Source organism: Phocoena phocoena, chromosome 4 (genome assembly GCF_963924675.1).
Source record: "Phocoena phocoena chromosome 4, mPhoPho1.1, whole genome shotgun sequence".
NCBI lineage: Eukaryota > Metazoa > Chordata > Mammalia > Artiodactyla > Phocoenidae > Phocoena > Phocoena phocoena.
The window spans coordinates 99,874,827-99,902,084 of record NC_089222.1 but is presented as its reverse complement, the minus strand read 5'-3'; the positions used below and the strand labels follow the sequence as shown (position 1 = coordinate 99,902,084).

At 38.0% G+C, this 27,258-nt stretch overlaps 1 protein-coding gene across 1 annotated transcript in view; it reads right to left on the bottom strand.

Moving 5' to 3' along the window:
- DCBLD2 (discoidin, CUB and LCCL domain containing 2) overlaps positions 1–27,057 on the bottom strand; it is an 87,393-nt gene extending 60,336 nt beyond the window's left edge. The window contains exons 1-2 of the mRNA XM_065876285.1: positions 26,797–27,057; positions 8,672–8,899 (exon numbers count right to left, since the gene is read on the bottom strand). Coding sequence (XP_065732357.1) covers positions 8,672–8,899; positions 26,797–27,016 — 448 coding nt within the window. The 5' untranslated portion in view covers positions 27,017–27,057. The remainder of the gene's footprint in view (positions 1–8,671; positions 8,900–26,796) is intronic.
- Positions 27,058–27,258: the final 201 nt, after the last annotated feature.

Below are 27,258 nucleotides of genomic sequence, written 5' to 3'. Positions count from 1 at the left end.
TGAAGCCACCTGGTCTGTGGTATTTTGTTATGGCAGTCTAAGCTGACTAAGACACTTAACATTTCCACTAAGACCAGGAACAAGTAAAAGATGCCCACCATCTCCACTACTGTTTAACATGGTATTGATTGGTGGTATTAGCCAATGTAATTAGATAAGATAAATCAATCATAGGCATAAGAATTGGAAAAGAAGTAGTAAAACTCTATTTGCAGATGTGATTGTGTACCCAGAAATCCCTAGAAAGTGAGTGATAAAACTAACTGAAACAATAAAATAAAAAAAAACCTCAGTAAAGTGGCAGGATATAAAGTCAACATATAGAAATCAACAGTCTTCATGTAATTAGAAACTCGAGGACATAGTGGCAAAATAAAACAAAACAAAAACACCTCAACTTACAACAGCAACAAAGAAGATAAAATATTTAGGAATAATTTTAGCAAAAAATATGTAAAACCTACATGAGAAAAAGTTTTAAACACTCCTGAAAGACAACAAAATTAGATTTGAACAATGGAAAAAAAGCAGCTTATTCTTAAACAGGATGACTCAACCATCATAAAGACAATTTACAAACAATATAATCCCAATTTAAAAAATACCAACAACCATTTTTATGAAGTTGGACAGTTGACAGATAAATTAACAGGCAAGAATAGCCAGGAATATGCCAGAAGTGAATATCTATAATGGGAGACTACCCAGATGAGACATTAAGACACGCTATAAAGCCTCTATAATTAAAACTCTGAGGTTTTGGTATATGACTAAATAGACAAGTGGAACACAACAGAAAGTCCAGAAACAGATCCCAAGTACATACAGAATTTGAGTATATGATAAAGGTAGTATTTCAAACCACTGGGGCAAAGGCAGACTTTTAAATGCCTGATGCTAGGACAAGGGGTTAGTCATCTGGAAAAAATACAATTAGATCTACACTTCATACCGTAAAAGAGAATAACTCCAAGTGGACCAGGGATCTAAATACAAAAAAAGAAACCACATAAATGTACCAAAAGAAAACATGGGTAAATTTACATTTAACAGGGATATAGGGAGAGGCTTTCCAAATATGACTCAGAATCCAGATGCAAAAGACTGATGAATTTACTACATTTAAAAAATTTTACATGGCAAAAACCCCCACTATAAATAACCTTCATAAAGTCAAAAGACAACTGACAAACTAGGAGAAAGTGTTTGCATCATATATCACACAGAGGCTAATATCACTAAAAGATAAAAGAATTCCTAATACCTAAGAGAAACAAAGACCAAAAAACCTGAAAGAGTGGGCAAATAATGTTTTTTTTTTTTAAAAATGGACCTTCAACATATAAATAAAAGGTTCAGGATGGATAAACAACAAGGTCCTATTGTACAGCACAGGCAACTATATTCAATATCCTCTGATAAACCATAATGGCAAATAACATGAAAAAGAATATATATGTATAACTGAGTCACGCTGCTGTAGAGCAGAAATTAAACACAACATTGTAATTCAACTATACTTCAGTAAAAATTTTAAAAAATAAATAAAAGGTCCAACCTTCCTCATAGTAAGAGAAATGCAAATTACAACTGTACTGGGATATCATTTCTCACCTATTAGTGGGCAAAACTTACCAAGCATGACAACACACTCTGTTGGCAAGGCTGTGGAAAAGCAGGCATTTTTATGCACTGCTGGTGGAAATGTAAATTGGCACAATCCTTGTAGAGGGGAGTTTGGCAATAGCTAACAAATCTATGTATACACTTACCTTTTGAACCAATAACTACACTTCAGAAACTTATTCTGAAGGTACACCTCCAAGAATACAAAAACACATATGCATTAAGTTATCTATTGCAGCAGTGTTTGTAACCACAGAATACCAGAAGCAATCTATATATCCAGATATAAAAGAGTGGTTGAACCACAGTACATTCACAATATGGAGCTCTCTGCGGCTGTAAAAAGAATAAGGACTATCTTTATGAACTGATGTGGAATGATTTCCAGGATACATTGTTAAGTGGGAGAAAAAACAAAGTAGGACAGAATATCAATAGTATATTAGGGTTTTTTTTATAAGGGGAAATAAAATCTAAATATATCATTTGTATAAAAAAGGAAGTAGAAAAGATAAAACAAAGACTAATACAACTGGTTAGCTACAGGGGGTGGGTGGAGATGAGGTGGAAAGGACAGAAAATATGGAGTGAAGTAGGAAGGACTGTCACTCATCTATCTTTTTGTACAGTTCTAACTTTGAGAACCATGTAAATGTTTCACATTCTCAACAAAATAAAAAGAAAACTAACTAGAGAAAAAGCCTACAATGGAATATGAACAGAAGTCAATGAACCAAACTGTACTACAAATGGATAATAACATAACCACACTGGAGGGCAGGAGGTGGTGGGGGAAATCTAGCCCAGGCAGTACTGAACACAGTATTTAGATTAAAGGTCCTCAGGTTAAGACTAAGCAAGTATGGATTCTAGGTAGCAGGCTTCTTTGATTTAGAAGCATGGATTAGTAATTCTGAAACTATTTTCTGTGTATTATAGCACTAAACAAATAAGTGAACTAAGTACATATACTGTACACAACAGGAGCTAGATACCTCACTGTCAGAGAAGTGATTACCAGTATGAAAAGGGAAGGAACAGAATGAACCTGGAGAAACTGGATTAGGATTAAAGGTATCAATATGAACTCATGCTTTTTAATCAATATAGGTAGATAAATATAAAAAGATATAATGTGCGTACCTGTATATACATAAGTACATATATACATATATTTATCTACTAAATCTATCTGCTAATAGGGCATGGCAGCCAACTGGCCTGAAGTTACAGACTAGATATTGATTTCTAATACTATTTTCCACTAAAAAGAAACAGGATTCCTTGAAGAAATGGATGATTTCAGGGTTGAGACAGGACAAGTACAAGACAAATCTAGAAAATCCTGTGCCAGACCAGAAGGAAGTACTTAAAAAATGATGAGGACATCACAAAAGGAGACAGGAGCTAGTTTGAAGAGGCTCTCAATGGAAATTTGGGACAATATGAGAATCAAAACAAATGATAGTAAAGGATGATAAACAACGGACTAACACAAGAATCCATGAGTCCACACTGGTACAAACAAATAAATAGGAGAGAAGGAAAAGCTCATTTTTTCAGTAGGGAAGAAAAACCTAATCAACATAAAAGGAATGATGACATAAGAAAACCACCGTTGTCAATTATCATAACAACTGATTCAGAAAAGAATCATTAATGGAGTATTTACATCATTTCAAAGAGTCTCCCCACGATATGCATATTGATTGTGAAGGGAAACATAGCTACAGTGTAGAAATCTGGGAGATATCACCTTAGTCAATAGATCAAAGTTAACATCACCAGTAATGAGACAAATCAAAATTGTGAGCCTCCTGATTGGAAGTACTGAGAACACATCTGTGGCATTCCTGCTAAAGTCTGTAACCTGAATCTAATCATGAAGAAACATCAGACAATCCAAATTAAGAAATATCCTACAAAATAACTGGCCTATCTATTTCAAAAATGTCAACGTAACAAAACACAAGGAGTGACCAAGGAACTGTCCACTCCTTTCTCCTTTCATCTCCAAAGTAATGGAGACTAAGAAGATGTGACAACTGAATGCAATACATAATCTGAGAATTTCTTTTGCTATAAAGGACATTATTTGTACAACTGGAGAAATTTCAGCAGCTCCTGTAGCTCAGTCCTACATCAATGTTAATTTCCTTAATTGTGATAACTGTTTTGTGGTCATGTAAAGAGAATGTCCTAGTTTTTAGGAAATAAACACAATATACAGGGGTAAAGGAACATCATGCTTGAAAGTACTCTCAGCTTAGAAAAAGACTGTATGCTTGTGGGGGAAAGGGATATGGCAAATGTGATAAAATGGTAACATTTGGAAAATCTGGGTGAAATGTTTATGGAAATTATCCCATTTTTGCAACTTCTCTATTAAGTCTAAAATTATGTCAAAATAGGCAGTTCCCTGGTGACCTAGTGGTCAGGATTCTGGGGTTTTAACTGTCATAGCCCGGGTTCAATCCCTGGTCGGGGAACTGAGATCCCGCAAGCTGTCACGTGGTCAAAAAAAAAAAAAAAGTATGCCAAAATAAATAGCTAAAAGGAAAAAGTTAATGTTTATTAAAAAGTTGCTATTTTCAACAGTTTGCAGTAAGGAGACCATGTAGTAAAAGATTAAGGAGTAATAGCTGGTATCTATTACTCTATAGTCTAGTGGTTGAGATTATGGACTTTGCTATTAGCCACACCTTAGTTCAAGTCCCAATTCTGCTTATATGACTTTGGGCGAGTTGCTTACCTTCTCTGATCTTCTATTTATCTGTTTTATGGGAATAATGTACAGGATTCTTGTAGGATTCAATGGTATCAAGTGTGTCAAGGGCTTACAGTAAAACACACCAATTCTGGAGCCAGACTGCTTAGGTTTGAATCCCACTTAGCAATTTGCTAGCTATGTGACCTTGGGGAAGTTATTCAACCTCTCTGTGCCTCAGTTCTCTCATCAGTAATAAATGGGGGTGATAAAAGTATCTATCTCAAGGGTTCTTGTGAGGACTAAATAAGTTAATTGATAAAAGTAATTTGAATAGTACCTGGCACATAGCAAGCACTGCATGCATGGTAGTTATTTTCACGATTAGCCTGAGCCTCTACAGAATAGGAATTCAAAAAATATTAGCAATCATTATCATCATTAAATACCTAATATTATCATCACTATAGCTTTTTCAAGAGGTTTGGTGGTAAAGAGAAAAAAAATTTATTTTTTCTCTTAAACTAGGAAGACCTAAGCATATTAGAGAGAAAGGAGACAAACAATACAGAAAGAGAAACTTTTCTGAAAACACAAGAGACACGGAATCATTTACCAGATGAAGCCCTGAGGACCTCAGTTTCCCTCTTTGTAAATGTCACCTGAAGATTTAAGATACAACTTTAAAAGGTACTTTGATGAAGGTGTAAGACAGAATGTACATCTTTAAATATAACTTTGAACACACGGACACATTTACATTTCTTCTACAGAACGCATTTTCCTTTAATAGCTATTAGGTTTTAAAATATTTAGCTCCTCTTTTAGAGATCCATCCACAATATCCCTTATTCCCCAAAAAGTTCATTTAAAATGGAAATTTTAAGCAAAATCTAGGAAGAAAATACATACAATAGAGTGGGAAAAGGTTACACATAAGCAAAGATTTTTCTTTTTAATATGGTTTTAAATTTCATTTTTGGACTAGTTATCAACAATATCCATCAGGGAAATGATGCTAGTAGATGTCTATGGACCAATATGAAAAGATGTCTAAGTATTAAAAGAGAAAAAAACAAGTTGCAAAATAGTTTGGAGATATATATTTATATATGTACAGAAAAAGTTAAGATTAATAATGAATGATTTTACTTTAATTTTCATCTTTACAGAGCAACCAACTATGTCTCAGACACCGGGGATTAAAGAATAATCAAAATGGAAAAGTAAAATTCAAGGCACAATGGAACTTTCTCATTCCAATACAATCTGCCTAAAAAGGGACAGACCTAGAGAGCCAATCTTAACTCTATCATTAAACACATCCTGTTTGTCAGTGAAATGAGTACAACTACACTAATTTCACAAAGATTTCTGGACAGTCTAGCTATTTAGAAAGTTGTTGTATAAAATCATAATAACTCATATATGTAAATAATATTACACATTATTGATCAATCCAAAAAAATAGAAAATAACTGTCCAAAAGTGCTTTATCAGTTAAAACACATTCTAATGAATTTATGATTTAAAAAGTGATTCCTTGAGAAACGATTCTTCCTTTCATTTTCTTTTCTTGATTATTCCATAATAACATCTCTCAGGGGAGAAAAGTCCCTAAAATTAACACCTATAGAGAAAAAACCAAAATCTAAGCTTTATACCAAAACAAGAAACTTTTTTTATAGGAAAATGCAGCTCATTTGAACCTGCTTCTGTTCAGAAGGGACCCTGAAAAAAGACAATATAGAAAAAAGAGGATTCCTTTTTTTTTTTTTTTTTTTGGCGGTACGTGGGCCTCTCTCACTGCTGTGGCCTCTCCCGTTGTGGAACACAGGCTCCCGGACACGCAAGCTCAGTGGCCATGGCTCACGAGCCCAGCCGCTCCGCGGCATGTGGGATCTTCCCAGACCAGGGCACGAACCCGTGTCCCCTGCATCGGCAGGCGGACTCTCAAACACTGAGCCAAGAGGGAAGCCCGAAAAAGAGGATTCTTTACCATAATCACTGGAATCTTGATACCCACATGTATTTGTTTTCTATTCTGTAATTCCTGGCATATCTACTTTAACCAGAACAGTTATTCCTGAATGACCTTTATTTCTCTGCGATGTCAGGAAAGTTACTTTTCTACCACTAACCACAAACTGCTCCCCAAATGGAGGACCAGTGGATATACGGTAGGTGGTGATGGTAGGGGGAGGAGCAGAACTAAAGCTCAACAGGAACCATCATCTCTCAGTCCCCTTGACCTTTCTACAGCTTTCCATTCACCTGTATGAAGAGAGAATAAGGAAAAACAAAACCAATGGAAATAAGGGAGAGCTGAGTAGTGGACACCTACTACACCCCAAGCACTGCAAAATATTATTTCATTTACTCTTCCTACAGTACTGATGATGACTTTGAAGTCTGGGCTGATGACTTGTAGAAAGAATTCTCAGCAAGTAAGTCCTGGAGCTATGATGAGAACCCAGTGAGTGATTTAAAACCTGTGCTCAATATTTTTCCCATGCCACTCTTCTTGCCTAGCAACATGACACTACTTATTGTCCAAATACATAATCCTATGGTTTTCCTTTTTAACAAAAAGCACTTTCAATATGGAAATTTTCAAAACTACATCAAAGTAGAGAGATGTACTCCCATGTGCCCATGGCTCAGCTTCACCCGTGTGCCATTCTGGTTTCACCTGCCCTCTTCTTACCATTTTTTCTCTGAAATATTTAAAAACAAATCAGAGACGTTTTGTTTGAACTTCAAAGTGTCTCTCACAAATCAGATATTGAATACACAAAATATAACATTACCACAGAATTTGAGATTCTGCTTTTCTCAAAAATGTCCTCTCTCAGTTAGTTAGTTTGAATCAAGACCTAAACAAGGTCACAAGGTCCACACACTACTTTTGGAAGATGTATCTCTAAATGAACGACAGTTCCCTCGACCTCCTCTCCTTTACATATACGTGGCATTTTTTTAAAAAGGAGTCTTTATGGTTGATAAAGTGTGTTTCTCTAGCTCCTTTATTTCATGTAAACTGCTAGAGGCATGATCAGATTGTGGTTCACTTTTTTTATTATTGTTTCAAGACTGCTGAGGTGGTACCATTTACTCCCTACTGCATCTCCTCAGGAGGCACTTAATATGCAACTGTCTTCTATCAGTATTATAGTAATAGTGTTTTCTAAATCCTCAAGCGATTCGAGTTTCTAAAAGCTTATCCGAGACCATATATTTGTGGCAATCAAGCACCCAGGTTAATCAAGAGCTGATTGGGAGACAACAGAGGTTATCAATCAGCAGCCAGGTAAGCAGGCCAGGAATTGTTCCTCTCATAGATAAGAGGCCAAAACGTGGAGAAGAGATGAAGGGTTTGACTAGAGACAGAGAGGAGGCCAGAAGATGAACATGATGCTTAAAGAACAAGATAGTGGGCTCCAATTATAGTTCTGAAAGACATTTTACACACCTGTATCAATAAGTCTTTCCAAATAAACTCACAGAGAATTTTAGAGTTCTTTATGTTATAATGTTATTTCACCAAGACAGCCTTACAAATTTTGCTATGTTTCCTGCTTCAGAGAAAGGTGCTGATCTCTAAGCCAAAGATTCTCAACTTGACCTCAAAGTATATTCTCCTGGGTAGCTTTAAAAATACTGAGGTGTGGATCCCACCGAATAAATTCTGATTGAACTGCTCTAGAATGGGGACAGGTATATAGTATTATTTAAAAGTCTTCCCAAATGACTCTAATATGCAGCCATAATTGAGAACCAGCTGTTCTTAGCTAAGAATAAAGACAACAGCAGCTAATATTTACTAAGCATATATTATATGTCAGGTACAGTTCTAAGCACTTTACATGTACTAGTTCATGCCCTATTTTACAAGTGAGGAAACAGAGATAAGGTAACTTGCCCGAGGTCACACAGCAAGCTAATAGCAGAAGTATTTAATATCAGGAAGTTTGGATCCAAAACCCATACTCTTAATTACCATGATATACTGACTCCTAAGCATGAATTATACTTACATTCTTTAACTGCAAGTAAAATGATCAAAGAAAAACAAAATGAACAAAAAAAGATAATTAACTTCCTCCTCCTCAGAAGCAGTAGAGTGGCATCTTGTTGCAAATGTACCAACACAGGCTTATTAGAAAAGTGAATAAACAGATAAGAATCTTCTCTTCCCAAAAGAAGATTCAACTTTGAGATTTCCACACATTTCAATAATTTCCTACATATCCTATACAGCATAGTTATTCAATGTTAAGTATCAAACACTGCTTCAGTTTTAAAACTTGGGGCAATGATGTATTGAAAATTTCCTACCTATTTCGGTTCTGCTAACTCCAATTCCATTATAAATTCTCAAGTAATTAAAGTGACAAGAATCAGAATCTTCAATGTCAAAGTCACCAAATTTGATGCGCACTCGCTCTCCCATCTTTACACGGATCTCCCATTCGCAAACAGTGCTGTTAGGATAGGTCTGTGGGTAGTTTATGGACGTCAGGGTTCCACTTTCAGGGCCTAGTACAGTATGTCCACATCCATCACCTTTAAAAAAAAAGTTAAAAGGACGATAAATTATTCTTTACATCTTTAAGTTACACTACAAATAATCAGGATTTTTTGTGAAGATTTTAAAATATGTATGACGTCAGATATTTTGTACCACCAATACATTCCTTACACAAGATAAAACAGATAACATAGTTCTTAGTAGGTCTACTCACAGGAGCCAGGAGAAGCCAGGTTAGGTTAAAATAATCAATGATTACTGGTATAATTTATGAGTTGAAAGAACTTTCCAATCAAAATAAATAGAAGTAAACATAACTTAGCAATAATTATATATATATGTCATAATAAATCCAGTCTTTAAAAGAGTATCAATTCATAGTAATTGTTCAAAATAAATGTCAACTATAAAAATAAATGTACATGATCAGCTTCATCTATTTAGTTACAAATAGCACAAACCCCTTCAAAAATCCCTGTGAGAAGTCAAATGATTTCTAAAAACAAACTATACTAAAGATTATGCAGATTTCTGACCCTATTACACGATGCAAGGCATTCCTTCTTGAAGGCATTAAAGAATATTTCATTGTTTAATTTTATGTTCTATTGAAATTTGACTTTTCAGTTGTCCCTCCCCAAAAGCCTCATTTTCCCCTATAGAATGACGAAAAAAAAACAGTTTATAAGACTTATTAAAGATTAGTAAAATGACCTTCATATCTTGGTAGCAGCATTATTTGCTCCAGAAATTTCTTCAGCAACTGAATATGGAAACAGTTAACACATTGTTTGTAAAAATCAAATATCTGCATTCTTCCCTTTATCATAAAATTTGTTATTTCACTGAGCGCCTGGAAGGAGGAGTTAATACTGATTAAGAAGTTTTAGCTGCTGCTCCAATTGCACTGCTTAGCGTTCCTAACGATGGGATTCAAATGGATGTCTTTTTAATAGGAAAATGAATACATTCTTTCAAAATAATAGTATTTTCTCTTTCAAAAGAGCTATTTATAATCACCTTTTGGAAGAGTTCAGAACTTAAAACAAAGAAAACTATATTAGAAGTGACACTTCTGAGTTTTAACCTCAATATGGATACAGATGGGTGTAACAGAATTTTATACTGATTTTTTATTTTTAAGAACAGTGTAGTGCTGATATCATTTACTAGAACAGACGAAAGCTTTAAAAGCCTACTACAAGTAGTAGTTGCAAAATAAATGTTTATTAATTGAATAAGCAAACTGTACATTAACCTATGAAAAAGTTATCTCAAACTAGTCTCAAAACTAGCTTTAAGGAAGGAACAACTCTGTACCTAGATTCTGATGACAATACTTCGTATCTTTTGCTGATAAATTTTATTGCCAAATCCACACTAGTACTGTTACTTAGTCTGCTTTCACAGGTCAACCAGCAATATGGCTTCTTAAACAAATCTCTCTCACATAAAGCTTAGCTTTTAACCAACATTAAACTTCACCTATCTTCTACACTTGCCTTCACTCCACACACAAGAACTAGGCATAGCAGTTCAATAACATCATAATACAAAAAGCCACCATTAAATAAACCTGTGAGTTTTTGTGTGACATAGCCACTGATCTTTTGCAAATATAAAACTTAGAATGTTATACAACTCAGAGGAAAAGAAAAATAACCACAAATTTCCCCTGAAACTACCATGAAAATACCTTGAATATCTCTATTGGATATTATCTAAATTAAAAACATAAGGATATAAAAACCTCCCTTGTGAAAATAAATGAATTGTAATATAAAAAACTTTTGAATAATCATTAACATTTTTCCTTAGAGAAAAAGACAACCATCCTAAGACAGATCTTCTAAAAATATGAAACTAGTCAAAAATGTTCTGCTACTACTGAAAAGATGAAAACGAGCTTTCTGGAAGTGTTTCAATCTTTAAAAAGTAGCCCTGAATAAACGAAGTAACTCAAACTATAAATGTATTTTCTTTAGTAAGTATGAAACTAAGGCAGCTTCTTAAGTGATTAGAAGTGTTGATGGATTTCAGAAAGCCAAGAATATTGCTATTAACAGCTGAAGTCAGGACTTAGTAATGGCAGATTGTCGCATTTAATGTATTCCCCACAGGCTATTATTTAACTTAAAGTTGTCATGTTAAAATGAATTTTACAAAAAGATTACAAGCAGAGTGTTAGGAGCAATTCTTAAATATCTTTATGCTCATATTTATGTTTGATTCTCAATAAATGCACAAAATGTTTTCTGCCATTTCCTCCATACAGCACAGTTCCTACAAAAGTTAACAAAATAAATACTAACTGATGAAAAACAGGACTTTTGCATGCATGGTGATGAAGAAAACAATTAAAATGGAGCTGTCTTTTTTCAGCATCTTGTGTAGGGGGAGGGTATGAACAGTCCACAAGTAACGTGCCAAGAATGTTCTAAAATATGTGATGGAGTTCAGAGCTTCCTCCTCTCGCAAACAAGACGATACGCACCAGAAACTAAAGTTAAAAGAAAGTCTCAAATCTACTGCAATGCACAAATTTGAATGTTCCAAATTTCCAAGACTATTTGATAAGTGTAACCTGACTAGATAAATAGCTTAGGCTGGCCTGGCCAAATACCTACTGCTATGAAGTATATGTTTCGAATATTACAGTTGGAAAGGGATACTAGGCCAGCAGTTTTCAAATGTTTTTCTCTGTTATTCCAAAGTAAGAAATGTATTTTACACCTTGATTCAATAGTGTCTTAAATATATCTTCCTGACCCACTAAAGGGTCCCCACCTGTGCAATGAACAACACTGTACTAGGCATCCAAAGGTGACAATGTTGAATTCTCAAGTCAGAAAAAGATCTTGTCCTCACTTTTACCCCCAATTTAGAACATGTGCTTCCAGTTTATTTTTACAGTTCTTAAAAGCGAAGCCTATTCTACACCAAAATACTTAAAATAGGACAAAATATTTAAAAGTAACACTAAAATCTAGAAAATATTATCAACAAATCACCTAATATACTGAGAGCAGGGTTTCTCAAATGTGGGTGGAGGACACTGGAACAATTCTGGGGTGGGGGGGTGCCACAGGCATCTAGTGGGTAGAGGTCAGGAATGCTGCTAAAGTATCTTACAATGCACACGACAGCTCCCCAGAGTGAAGGGTGATGGATCCTAAAAGTCAAATAGTGTGGAGGTTGAGATGGGCTGACGTAGAGCAAAGGCTAGGACATCTCCAACAGAAGATCTGGGTTTTAGTTCTTTTTCCTTTGGCTCAAAGGATAATGCTGTTCTACTTGCTGAGGGTACAACCCAGGGAACAGTTTTCCCCACAAGGTCAAAGAAGTAAACAGAATGCTTTATTTTTCTTTAAGTTAAAGGGCAAAAAAGGTCCTTCTTATTAGTCTACAGCTCTCAAGTATTTTTCTTGGTCAGGGGCCCTCATTTAACATTGGGGTTTGAAAAAGGATGGTAATAGGGTCAGGAAGTAAGTCTCCAGATTTTCTGCTAAGCTTTGTAACTGGAAAGAATAATAATCTGTGACCAGGCTAATACCACCTACTATTACTCATTTTTACAAGGCAGAATTGACAAAGAGAGTGTAACCACTACTGGAAAAATAATTTTCAAAATGGGTATTGTAGGACCAATCCATACACTCACTCTCACGAACAACACCACATCGACAACTCTTTCTCCTTCTCCAACTCCATCATCACCACCATCACTGTCAGCTTCTTCTTCTCCTCCCCTGCCCCCCGCCCGCCGCCGCCGCAGATGGTCTCCACCAGACTGTAACTGACCATAAGGGGTAGAAGCCTGTAAATGTAATTTTTGAATTTTAATTTTATTTCAGTGGAGAAAAAACACTGGAATTTGATCTCACTGCCCCGTTGTTTGGCTGCAGATTTATCTAGGGGATTACTCATAGAACATGTGTTCGCTTCCTCTGAAGACTGTCAGGTCAGATGTGTTAAGCCAGATACAAATTTTGATACTGTTCCAGGAAAATAGCTGAGTGATTTTTTTAAACTACTTTTCCCTAGAGAAAACACAAAGAACATTAATTTAAATAATAATGAATTAATACAACAAAGAACACATGCTTATTTTAGGTTGCTTTCTAAACTTCAAACCAAGTGTGTTTTTTGGATAAATATGTGCTCATGATGCTGATTTTATGCGACTCTCCAGCTAACCCCATATTTTAGTCACATTACTATTAAAAATAATGTTATCTTAATTATTTAATTTTATTAACATGAACACCGTATGACTTCTAAAAATACTTTCTTTAACAAGAACAAGGACAAAAGCAGGAAGCTTGCACAAATATTCCAAAAATGTAGAGCAATGTAACTTTCATTACAATTCTTAGAAACTAGGAAAGGTTTATACTTTTCCAATAAGCTTTCAAGGATTTTCGTCACTGTGAACAGGTGAGTTTGACTAGATACTTCCTCTAAATAAGTGTCATTCTGTCACATCTTGTAACACATCTGTGCAATCTTATAATAAACTGAAAAAAAAGGCATTTAGAGAGTAGAAAAGTGTTCAAAAGAATAACCTGCAAGTGTTAACAAGGATATCCTATTTCATTTGACTACAATGAAGATTTTTAATCTCTTATTTAGCACTACGAATTTTTAGACTAAAAAGTACTATACCAGTCCTGTTACTTTAAGATTTTAAAGTTGCATCACAACAATCTCGAAAAGATAATTCAAGGTCCTATTTTAATTCACTCATTTTTTTTAATACTGCCTAAGATGGATATGCACTGAGAGCCTAAAGAGGGTTACTGTGGCAATTTAAAGGAAAAGAAATAGCTCTCAGCTCAAGCTTTTTTAAGCCCACACTCATCTCTGCATGTGTGATAATTTACAAAACTGAATCACATGAAGGAATGTGAGATGTATAAATCCTCTTCGATCCCCACCAAGCACACACTCTATGTAGTACATAATGGTTAAGCAAATTGGTTCTGGAGTCATGTGATGAATTTAAATGCCCTACCTACCACTCACTGTGACCTTGAGAAGGTTGTTTACTGATGCTAAAGCTGAGTTTTGTAAAATGGGTATACTAACATCTCAAACCACAGAGGGTAGGAATTTAAAGAGATACTGTATGAAAACACCTACTATCGAGGGCCTAACCCATACTAATGAGCTCAATAAACGTTTGAGGGTAATTATGGTCATAAAAGACCAGAAAGGCTTTTGCTCATCACATGTAGGTCCGGTGCGTTTGGCCACAACCTAGCTAAGGTATCAGAACAATGGCTCATTACTTTAGAAGATTTATATCAGCTTTAAAGCTTCAAGTACAGTGTCCTGTGAAAAGTGTAAATCATGAGAAAGTAATTCTCACTAATCTTCTCCCCAATGACCTCTACTTCACTTCGGTAACTCATGAAAACACAACCTAGACTGTTTTTGCCATTACCGGAGATTACTCCCACCTGTGAAATCTCAACAACTTTAATGTCTCACTCTTTCGGTCAGTCTCCTGACCCTTCTGCTCTCTTACACCCACTGCACACTTTCTGTGAACTTCTCTCTTTTCTCCCCATCTACTATCTTGCTCTAGCCTCATTTCTTTCCCTACCCAGCCTGGACTTCATGTCCAGTGTGTGAACTACACTCTTCCTGGTACCTTCACTTCCTTGCCACTATGTCCTTCTTGAGGATCTGCCTGGCAAGCCCTCCACCCTGGATCATATGATCTCTCTTTGCCCAGGAGCTGAGCACTACTGGGAAAAAAAAATCACACAATCCAGGGAATAGTTGTCATTAGAGTAATAGGTTCTGATCTCAGATGGGCACTGAAAGCCACTCGGTATTCTCTTACTCAGTGGTTCTCAAAATTTAGTCAACATTAGAACCACCTAAGGGCTATTTAACGTAAAGGTTCTCAGGCCCCATCTCTGTCTCCATAGATTCTAATAAATATGTCAGAAACATTACCTGAAACTTGGAAATAGGTTAAAAAAATAAAGGTGAGCAGCAGATCCTTTACATGTCATAGAGGCCAAAAGCTAGGGCAAAATACTTAATTGGATTTGTTGTTTATCATTGATTAAAGGTCCCAGTCTTGGCTACACATAAACTTGTAGACTGTTGTCTTGTAGAGATGCATATAATATCTGTATAGTTGAAAAAAATAATCCCACATGTTAGAGTTTATGGCCCTATTGGCCATTAAACAGTTTTAGCCATCCAATCTAGCAATCACAGCCTAAAACTACCTATCTAAACACCTAGTTTCTCAAATATTCTTTGGACATGTTTCAACTTCTTACTGGTTCCTTCATTAATTAATAAGTTGAATAAAATCTTTGACATGTGTTAATTTTATATTTGCATGACATGTATAATTTTGCCTTTTTTTGCAAATTATATACTGGAAAGTAGCTCTGCAGTGGAGCCTAGGAAGGATCTGCACTTTAACAAATTTCAAAAACTAAGAGCAACAACAACCAAAAAAAAAAACACACACAAAAAAATCTTTCTCCAGCCAGTGTTCCCCAACATCTACCACTTTCTTTCTCACTTTTTCTTTTTCTTTTACAGAGAGATTTTTTTCAGTTCTCTACATTCGATGTCTTACTTCTTTGCTTCCCGTTCTAGGCTCAAAATACTGCAATTCAGCTTCCAAAGGGTTGTGGTTGGATTGTACTCTCCCTCCGCCCACCTCCGTCCCAACAACCAAATTATATGTTCCTAATTGCTGGTACCTGTGAATGTAACCTTATTTGGAAACAGGGTCTTAGCAGATGTGATCAATTTAAAATGAGGCCATACTGGATTAGGACAGACCCTAATCCAATGTCTGGTGTCCTTATAAAAAGAGGAAAATCTAGACACGGATACAGACACAGGGAAAACACCACATAACTACAGAGACAGAGACTGGAATGATGCAAAGGGATTCCAAAGACTGCAATTGCCAGAAACTAGGAAGGGGTAAGGAAGGACCCTGGTCTAGAGCCTTCAGAGAGAGCGCATTGCCCTGCCAATACCCTACATTCAGAATTTTAGCCTGCAGAACTATAAGACAATACATTTCTGTTGTCTGAAGCCATCTAAATTTGTGGCAATCTGTTACGGCAGCCCTAGGAAAGGCAGACCTACCTCTCAAATGTACCCTTCACTAAAGCGGTCTGTTTCTGAGCTGCCAAAAGTCAATACTTTCCCATCTTTATCATTTGTGACCTTTCTACAGCATGTGGCATCGCTGTCCCTTCCTTCCCTCCCACTTTCCTTCCTTCCTTATCTTTCCTCCCTCCTTTTTAAAACTCTTCTTCCCCATCTTAGTTCTTCTTTTGACTCTCTAATTGCAACTTCTCCAGCACCTTAGCTGACTTATCTTCCAACTACTGACTGCTGATGCTGCTGTTCTCCAGAGCTCCTTCCCCGCCCTCTGTGCTGCCTGGGCCATCTCCCCACCCTACAACTTCAGCTACCACCAAAAGGGAGAATGCTCCGTAGTCTCCAGCCTTTCCCCTAACCCTCAAACGTGTCATCTACTTCTGTACTGAGCTCCTCTGCTCAGAAATTCCACAGCACTTCAAACTCAACGTGCCCCAAGCATTCAGGGAACATCCTCCATGTGCCAAGCATTGAACCACGTGCTAGGGACAAGAGAAATGACAGACAAGGCCCCTGCTCTTACAGAGTTTACAGAATAGTACGACAGACGTAGTAAATAATTTCAGGGACGATGAGTGTTGCAGGGAAGTAATGGATATGATAGGGTGTGTGTGTGCGCGCGCGTGTGTGTGCGTGCGTGCGTGTGTAGGATAAATAACAGTTAACTAGGCAGGAATACTGGTGGAAGAGGGAGGTGGAAAGCAGGGAGAAGAGGATTCCAGAAAGAAAAAAAAAACCAACATTTTAAAATGACCTTTGCTCTCTCAAATTTAACTGGTCATTAAGTTTTATACATTGTTTCCTTAATATCTCTAAATTTCATCCCTCTTAAGGAGTGCAGGCCCTTGTAATAGTTCTCTGACAGGTTTCCCCACTTCCTTTCTTTGCTCTAATCCACTGCCCACACTCCTGCCAGTTTCTTAAACACCAATTGGGTCACATAGGTCCCTTATTTAAAAATCCTTTAACTGTTCTTCACCGGTGATACAATAAAACCTCAAACTCTTCAGTAAGGATACAAAGTCCATAATAATCTGTCGCTGGACTCCCTTTCCCGTCTCATCTCTTGACTCTTCCCACAACCTCTCTGCTCCAGCTCTGGAACTGTGGGTGACGCCCTCTATGCTCCACGCTCTCTCTCCTCCGCCGCTGCACCTGCTACTCTGCTCTGCCGAGAATAAGGTCCTTCCTCCTCATATCCACCTGGCAAATACCTACCCAACGTTGTCTCTTTTGGGAAACCTTTCTGAAAGCCCTGGTCTTTCTCTCCCTTTCCATCATCAAAGTCTCTTTACTGTACCGAATATGCTTAATTATGCATACTTATGTCGCTTTGCCACACCAGCTGTAAAGCTCTGTCACAGACAGGCAATGCATTCTGTTCGCCTTGGTAGCCGCAGACATAGAAATAGGGCATACCAGCCTCTTAACACATGCTGCTGAATTTAGAAAATAATAAACCCAAACAAGCCAGTGGTAGGCACTTGGTAGGTAAGTGATAACAGTAGAAAAGTACATAGGCTTGGGAATCAGACAGACTTTCTGATTTAAATTCTAGCTATGCCAACTTTTGAGATGATCCTGGCACTTAACCTCTATATCCTCAACTATACATGGGAATAATACCACCCATCTCCCCAGGTAATTGTGAGGGTTTGGTAATAACTTATCTAAAAAGCACTATAATTCTATAAATGTGAACACTCACTTTGAACACTCTCTTTGAAGATGATGCCTCTATGTATCTAGTACCCCCATGTATCTAGTATCCCCCTTTCCTTCTGGGAACTACTCTGCAGTTTGCAACAGTTTTCATATGACTTCATGCCCCCTGGTTAGTTGACTGGTTCAAGGGTGGGTACTGACACTCACACTGGGCCAACATGAGGCCAACTTACCCTGCCCTCTCATTTCTGGACCTTGTATGTTAGGGAAACCCCAGAATCTCTCCAGTGTTGAAGCTACAAGCCTTGAGGATTGCCAGCAGCCATTATTTGTTCCATGCAGAGAAAGTGAGACTGTAACAAGACAGAATTAAGCTGAGTCCTTGGTGTCTGAGGTCCAGCTGCATCACTGCTTTTCCCTGGGCTTAGGTTGGCTCAGTTCTTAGGAAGATTCCACAAGTTACCTCAGAATGGTCCCAATACTTTTCCCTTCTACTTTAAGCAGATTTAATTTTCTGTTCCCTATAACCTCACTAATCAAAACACTCTTCCTCCACCCATGCAACAGAATGTCTGTCTCATATCCAGACCTATAAAGTTAGCATCTAGGACAAAAAGAGTAACCAGAAACAGGGCATGCCAAGAAGAAAGGAATAAACCATGAACCTGAAAATGATCTGAGGGTGGAGAGCAAAGAAAGCTAAAATCTATCAGCAGGTAGGAAGCTGGAGAGAGAAAGTAGAGGTCAAAAGGGAGGGGACAAAACCAGTATTACGGTCTGGGTGGGTTGGAGGCCAGGTAAGGACATATGTGAACAACCACGCCCTGCTGTCACACTCCTCCACTGCGCGGTCTGACCCCTCTCACTAAGTAAGCTAGGGGTGAACTTTCCTACACAATAAGTGGGATGGGGAAAAGGGGCAGAAGGATGGAGAAGCACTGGATCTCAGTAGAAAGCTAACACTTGAAAATGGAAATTTTAACTGAAGAGTAGGGAAAGAGAAACAAAATTTTCATTCACATGTTGTTTCACTCATTGAACCAAAATTTATCAACTACCCAACAGATTTGATCGCAGCCCTCATACGTTCTAGAGAGGTGAGTTATACATTTCAAAACACTGAGAGTGACATGCCTAGTATTTAAATCCAAGTATGTCTGACTCCAATATCTCCATACTTTCAAAGTCCACCCACGTAAAAACTAGTGAAGACAAAGAAAGCTCTCAGGTTTAAAAGAAAAAAAAACCTCAGTTTAAGTGACAGTTTCAGAAAAGCAGAAGCTAGACTGTGAGGGAATCATCGTTTAACAAATATCTTTTGCGTGCTAGACACTAAGAAAATGTACAGCACAGATGTAGTCTACTTGTCACAAAGCTGATCATTGAAAAAAGCAGAGATATAAGGTACCTGGAAAGCAACCATTTGACAGATGTATATACAAGCCAGTGGCATCCTGAGCATGTTTCCAGGTACAAGGTAAGAAGCACCACAGAAGTTTAAATTATACTAAAACACAACTTGTATTCCCTGATGAAGCAGTGTTTTGGATAAGGTGTAAGAGATGATTTCAGGAAGAAGAAAAGGCAAGGCAGGAGGCAAAGTTTTACTGTGCTGAGCAGAAATCCCCACGTGAGGGTTGATTAGTCATCCTTATTGAGGCAGATCTAATCACAAAGGCCACATGCCTTTCTCCTGCAACCTTGAGCTGTCCAGAACCAGAGAAAGAGGACAGTGGGGACTGGCACATGGGCCAGGTTTGGGATCTGTCAAGGACAAGGGGAAAAGCATCAATGAGATGACTGACCTGGGCTGAGACAAGTGAACCTAGAGATGGACTGGGTAGAAGCAGAGATACCTAAGGATGATGTCATTGCTAACATCACAGGTACAAACTCTTCAGTCTGCCCCACAAGGAACGTTCTCCACAATCTTGTCCCCACTGACCTTTTCAGTCTGCTTCTCATTACTTTCCTGACACCAAATTATTGTAGCTACCTGAATGTTACCCAGGAATTTCGGCTGGCAAAGAAAAAGGAGGCAGGCAACTACTAGAACCAAAACTAGGGGGACTTTTATAAGGCTGGAGGTGGCTATTCAAATCAGAATCTGAAAGAGAGGGCAAAGGAGTGCACCCCACTTGCTGACACTGACTTAGGCTAGCACAGTTCTTAAAGACCACCTATTTGACAGGGGAGCACAGCAGTGTTTTCTAAGTAGAAACCATGGCTCTGTTCAGAGTTGCAGTTGAAGGAGGACTCCTCTCATTACAAAAGCAAAGGGGTCTAGCTCCTGGGAAGAGGGAGGCTGGGAAAACACTGGGCAGAATGTTAGGCCCTGTGCAAGTAGGTTAAGATTCCAGAAAGGGTTCTATTTTCATGAAACTGAGAAGCCCAGGCTCTGACTGCTAACTGAGGGAATCAGACAAAGGACAACAGTGTGAAGGGCATGCAGGTGCCCAGAGACTAACACCAAATAATGTGCTTGGGGCAGCAGATTCACTGCAGAAATGAGTTCTAAATTCTTTTGTTTTGTTTTTTTTTTTTGGCACCGCCGAGTAGCTTGTGAGATCTTAGTTCCCGACCAGGGACTGAACCCAGGCCCTCAGTAGTGAAAGTGCCAGATTCTAACCACTGGACCATCAGGGATTTCCCCTAAATTCATATTTTTGAATGATGGACATCATGATAAGTATTAGAAATAAGAAAATGAATAAAACTCTCTGCCAGAAACAAATATTTAATATACATTGTGATTAATGACTGAACAGAGAAAACAGGAAATTACTATTGGAGATGAGTGGGTGTGGTGACAGAGAACTCTTCCCAGAGGGTATGATACCCAAGAAGGGTTTTGAAGGATGATAAGGAGGTTACCAAGCACACAAGGAAAGGGGCTCTTTCTCTTCAAGTGGAGAAAATGACACATGTAAAGAGATCAGTATCAGGAACAAGGCAAAACAGGATGAAATTATATATTAGAGGAATAAAAATCTCAGTCTTATACCTGAGCTGTATACAAAGGGTGAGGGATGCTGGCATGAGATTAAGTCAGAGAGAAAGGGAGGGGCCAGACTCTGAAAAAATTACATATATAATATGCAAAGGAGTTTGGATTGTATCTTATAAAGGGGCTGCTGGCCACACTATGGAAGTATTAACATAGCTCCAAGAGGGCAGTACCCCAGTGCACAGAACCCTGGTCCTTAGAAAGCAACCATATTTGCCCAAATATGGGGCAAGTCTGCAGGGTATGGGGCTCAAGGAGGAAGCAATGGGCCAGGACCAGAGGCAAAGGCATGCTACTCATTGCAGCAAGGATGGCTTTGACACTCACATGCTTTCCTGACTCCCTGCTGTTCTGATGCTGTGATCTTAACTCCTGAAATGTCTGCCATCCCTGTGAACTAGAAACCTACCAGTCCTAAAAGCTTACCTGCTTAAAATCATTTTATCAGCAAGGTTTTTCCTACTTCCCAGGCATTGTGAGCTCTCTCTCCCTTACAAACTCACAGCACTGTGCAACTTCCCTTGGTTATTTATCCGTATATTCCAACATGAAGATAATTATTTCCCCAACTAGCCTGTAGGACCTCTGAAGACAATGACAATATTTTACTCTATCGTAACTGTCTCAGGACTCTACTGACTGACGTGCACACATCCCTAGGAGCGTGTAGTTGGTACTCTTCCATGCTGAGAGTTTTTAATGAGAGAATGATAAAGAGTACCAGCATTTTCTCTCTTATCCCAAGCAATTAAGTTTGCACACTTAAACTGCAAACTCACATGCACTGTACTCCACAAAGGAAAGGAACTCCTGGCCTCCTCTCCTTAGAAAGCAGTCGAGGGAGCTTGCATCTGTGGTCCTCCCCATGATTCAAGCAGCTAACCAAAGTTCTTCTTTCAACTACATATCCTTTAGAGTGCAGGTGGATCTAGTAGGTGATGTTCTGGCAACCTTTTAAGATCACCCCGTTACACCATCTGCCTCAGTGGACACTGGCATTCATTCAATTCTAGTTTATTTGAATATCTGTATTTTTTGTCCTCATGGGAGTATATTGATTTAATCCACATAAGGACCTGGAAAGTTAGCAGTATGTGTTTCTAAACTAATACTTTGAACTGACATACTTTCTCAAAGGTACTTTCTCAAAGGTCCTATCCTGAATGAAGAATTTAATCAAATAAAGAAAATAATGTAATAGCAGTTCTAAACAATATAATAATTACTTCACAAATAATGAATGTCCTGTGAAAAATTTTTAGATTTTGAAATTTTTGTCTTGCTGTATTTTCAAAGTATGCTTCTGTGTGCTAAATCAGCCTACAAATTAATTTTAACATGATATGTCTACAGAACTTAACACCACACTATTAAAATTACAACCACATAAGATTATGTAGGTATGTGAATATGCACTAGAAAGGAAGACAAAAATTATAAATGGATAGATAAGGGGGTAGGACTGTGGATAATTATTAGTTAAGTTTTTGGTTCTGAGTAATTGTTATATAATTGTTATCTGTACAATATTTTTAAAATAAATAAAGTGCTAAGGCCATAAGGTTGTTATAAAGTAAACTGAATCCATGAGCAACACAAGAAAAACTGCCAAGCTGTCTCACTTCATATTTCAACAATCACATTTAGCAAATAACACTATTTACATTTAGCAAATATCACTATCTCTACAAAGCTTTTCCTGATCCTTATAATTTTATGTCATCATTCCACATCTTTCCAACTAGTCAAGAAGTGGAAGTGGAAACTACTTGCATGCATTCAATTAATACCCAGTATTACCACCTGAGCTTTCACACCCCAGGTTCATTTTGTAAAGTATAGTCCTAAATTTAAAATCTAACTCTATGTAAATCTAGCCTTTCCTCATCATACTATCTGATTCATTCTTTTTGGAAATTAATTAATTCATTTGTGTTTTAGTTCTGGTACTTTAACTCATACCCATTTCATTATTTTAAGTTTTTTTTTTTAATGTTGGTCTTCTAGAATGAAGCTTAGATGTTCAAATAGAACTATTAACTATTTCCAGAGGGAAATAAAGTTTTCTCTCTGCTGATAACATTGGGAAATCTACCTAAAAATCATTAACATGTAATTTTACAATTAATTTTTCATTTACAAGTTTTTAAAATGTGGATTTAAAATCTGATCATTAACACATATGGAATATGTGCTATATTTCTAACTTTCACTATGTAAAATTAGTCAGAAATATAGCAGAAAAAGGATGCTCTGATTTTTGCCTCTGAACAGTAAGTACATATAAGAGCCCTAATGTTTTATCAGACCTAAAAAAAGATAACGGAAAATTCTAAATTAACAATGTCAATATTACTAATAATCACAAATGTTCTTTGCAGAGGGACATGTTCATTTCTGACAATTCACAAATAGTGTTCAAAAACTATTTCCCCACATCACAAGCAAATAAAGGCACTACTTGACAGACTGTATATTTTTTTCACACATTAGTTCAAATATCATTGTGAAATTGAATGATTCTTTTTAAGAAAGAAACTGATTTGTTTGATAGATAAATTAGCCAACAAAAATCACTACCTTCACAAACATTTCATGTTAATAGGCATAAAGTCAGTCTCAACGGATTTTTAAAATTAATCCCTCTGATATATTACCACATTCAAATAATACTCTAACCCAGAAGGTAGGCAAACCCTCCATGACACAAATGAGGAAGCTGAACTCCTAAGATGATGTGACACAAATTCCTACAGTCATGATGTAAACCAGAGACTTAAATTCATTCACAGTAGACCCTCAACTTCCTATTAAGTTAATTTATTATGGTAACAAATAGGCAATCAGCATAAGTTCCACAAATTTAAGTTTTTTAGAAAGACATATATTCTACCGGAAAAAATGCTTTCAATAAAAAAGAAAAAGACTTTGAAGGTAAATTTAATATCAAACTTAGAACTCAAAATACACAAATACAAGCCATGCCTAAAACACCATCATAGTTAAACAGATGTGAATAAACAGAATTTATACATATATTAATGAAATAAGGTTGGTTAAAATACATCTCTGTTGTGAAAGGTTGACAAGTTTTCAGACCAATGATAAATTTTATTCTGGGCCAAATAAAAAGAAAAAACACTTGGTCAGCAGAAAATCTGCTGAGGAGTAATTATGTATGTATGGCATTAATTGGAATGAGTGTAGTATCTTCTGCTACTTCAAAATGATGTCTGAAAGATTTAAAAAAAAGTCCTGAAGCACAGTTCTACCTCAGCATACACATTCAATGCATTTCTACCTAGGCTGGCTAAGAGAAAAAAGAAATCTATATATCACAAAATTCTTTCACAGCTTATTTTTTATTGTGGCTATATGTAAATTGCACATTTGGAAAAGCATAAAGAAATTATCTACAACTCTACCATCAAAAGACAACTGTTATCTTTTTTTAAATTATTTCCTTCCAGACTTCTTACCAAGACTTCTTATAAAGGAGAGTAAAAACTCCAGCTTGTAACTTAACATTACAATGTTGTAGACATTCCCATTATTAAAAATTCTATAGGCTTTTTAAAGCACTGCTTCTCATTTTGAAATTAGACTTCTTTTTAGGTTATGTGAAGAATCCCAGTGGACCCTAAAGCACATCTGTTAGACTAGTAACACTGACTGCAGTTCCACCACAGACCGCATCAGGGTTCTTTGGGTAAGAAATATAATTTTTAAAAATTAGGGAATTCAAATCCCATACAATTCCTGAGTTTTCAGGCAATGTATACCTAAATGGCCCTTACTTTATCAATTTAGTAAGCTCAAGATTAACAATGATAGGGTCTTCCTTGGTGGTGCAGTGGTTAAGAATTCGCCTGCCAACGCAGGGGACACGGGTTCAAGCCCTGGTCCGGGAAGATCTCACACGCCGCGGAGCAACTAAGCCCGTGCGCCACAACTACTGAGCCTGCACTGTAGAGCCCACGAGCCACAACTAGTGAGCCCACGTGTCACAACTACTGAAGCCCGCGCACCTAGAGCCCGTGATCCACAACAAGAAAAGCCACCGCAATGAGAAGCCCGCGTACCACAACGAAGAGCAGCCCCCACTCGCCGCAACTAGAGAAAGCCCACGCGCAGCAACGAAGATCCAACGCAGCCAAAAATTTTTTAAAAACTAAAAAAAAAGATTAACAATGATAATCAGTTATAGCTATTTGTACTTTACCCTTTTCAAAACTCCTGTGTACTAGCATTTCATTTTCATCAAGCTAGGAAATAGGTATGTATTCTCTTATCAGTGATGTAGAAAACTGAGGTACAAAGAAATTAAATGATTTTTAGAAATTTACCCAATAAACAGGTGGACTAGAAATCAGGTCTTTTAAATTACCAGCATCATTTCTATTTGTGTTCATCTACATTGATGTTTATATAACATGACACTGTGAAAGAGAACCATGTTAAAATGCTTTGGTAAAAACTGAAATTAAACTTAAAAAAATAAGGTAATGTTGCATGTTTAATTAGACCAGGTTTAAGAAATTCTAAAAGCAAGGCAATTATCTCATTTGGAGGGGAGACATTTAACTGGTTCTATACTGCTCAAAGATTTTTTTAAAAACATGATATAAACAGTTTCAGATCTTGAAATAAGCAAACTGGTCAGAATATTCCTGTTATGTAATTAGAGTTCTGTATCAAGGTACCTTATTTTTTGTGTGTCTTAGTTTCCTTATACTTGAAATGGAATAACAATACTTATCGCAGATGGCTATGGTGAGGATTAAGTGAGTTAATAGACATAAATTACTTAGGGCTGTGCCTGACACAAAGTAAGACCCAATCAATCAGTGTTAGCCATATATAAGCCTGTTTTGCTTTTTCTACTAGGAGAAAAATAGAAGCACAGGTTCTAAAACTTAAATGGAGGAAAGGATTTCACGCTAATTTATTAAGTGCTGATGTTCAAGAATTCGTTTAAGGAGATGATCTAACTGAAACCTGAATGCTGCCTAGATCTGAAAGAGGTCAGTTTACCAAATACATTTTTCCCATTTACATTTTATTTCCACATGCCTGTCAAAGTTTCAGCATCTTCACAATGACAGGCTTATGGCCATGATTCCATACTTTACTGAAAACCATATGAGAGCAACATTAAGCTGGACTTAAATGTGGAGATCAACCCAAACCCAAAACCCAAAAACCAAAACCCTTCCCAGCGATAAGTAACAATCCAATCCTTATCCCTCTCACTGCAATAAAATGCAGTGAAATGCAATGGAAAAACGTGTTCAATAACTGATGCCAAACTGTTTCAAAAATTGCTTTTCGCTGCCTGAAAAAAGTACTTAAAAAGGGGAGGAAATCAGCCTGGCATTCTCTTTCCATTATGATTATTCAGTAAAGTTTTTTTTCAACGATTGTTAACGGAAAAAAGTTTTGTCACTTTCTGTAAGGGCTTGCCCTTTTAACACGGAACGCTCCATTTGGGCAAGAGTACGCTGCTTTGGGTCCCAGACCCAGTGTCTGACCCAGGCAATCTAGACCACCATCCTGAATAGGCAGGGACTGCAAAGAGCATGTTCTAAATCCAACACTCAAAGATAACCAGAATAAACTTCATTCGATTTTGAACCTGAGCACATTGACAAAAGATGATAATTATCATCACTTGCCTTCAATGGATTTAAATGCTATTTAATTACCTTGCATTTCTACTCTGTCCATCCATCCATTTAGCTTAACATTAGGGGTCGCATCTCCAAAACTTCTTTTCCTCTCCAAGACTTTCCCCAGTAGAAGAATACAATACCCAAAAGGAGGCCTTCACAGCAAGGTCTCAATTCCCTCTTTTCAGAAAAATGAATGGGATTCCCCAAAAGTAAAGCCGCGCCAACTTGGCGGACAACAGACAGCCCATCTCAGCAACTCAACCCAGCGAGTGCGGGGCCAGGTCTGGCCACGCACCGAAGCGCACCGCACCTACCCCGCGCGTCTGCAGATTCATTAACGGCCCGGACACCCGGCGCCCAGGAGGCTCCCCCGGCGCCCCCCCACCCGCCCCCACCCGGGGCTCCGCGCGCCGCGCACTCCTCGGGAACCACTCACCTTGCTGGGCTCCGGCGTCCTCAAGCAGCAGGAGCAAGATAAGTAAGAGGAGGAGGAACAGAGGCATGGGGAAGGAGGAGGGGGAGGAGGAGTTGGAGCGGGGAGGGAGGGGGTAGGAGCGGGAGAGGGGGATCGCGGCCCGGGCGGGGGCGGCGGCCGCGGCCCGGACTAGGAAACGATGAGGGCTGTGCCCGGCTCTCACCACCGCCCGGCTCGCCATCGCGGCGGCCGGCAGTCCCCCTGCATAGTGCGGGCGCCCCGGGGCCGCGGCACCGGGCGAGGAGGCAAAGGCAGCGGCAGGAGAGTGAGAGGCAGCGCGCGCTTCGCCCCGCTCCGGGACCCCCTCCGCCCCTCACTCCGCGAAACCTCCTCCTCCTTCGTCCCTTCCCTCCGCTCCCCGCCCGGAGACCCCAGGCCGGAGCGCAAGGGAGGGGAGGGAAGGAAGTGGGGTGCTCGAGCCGC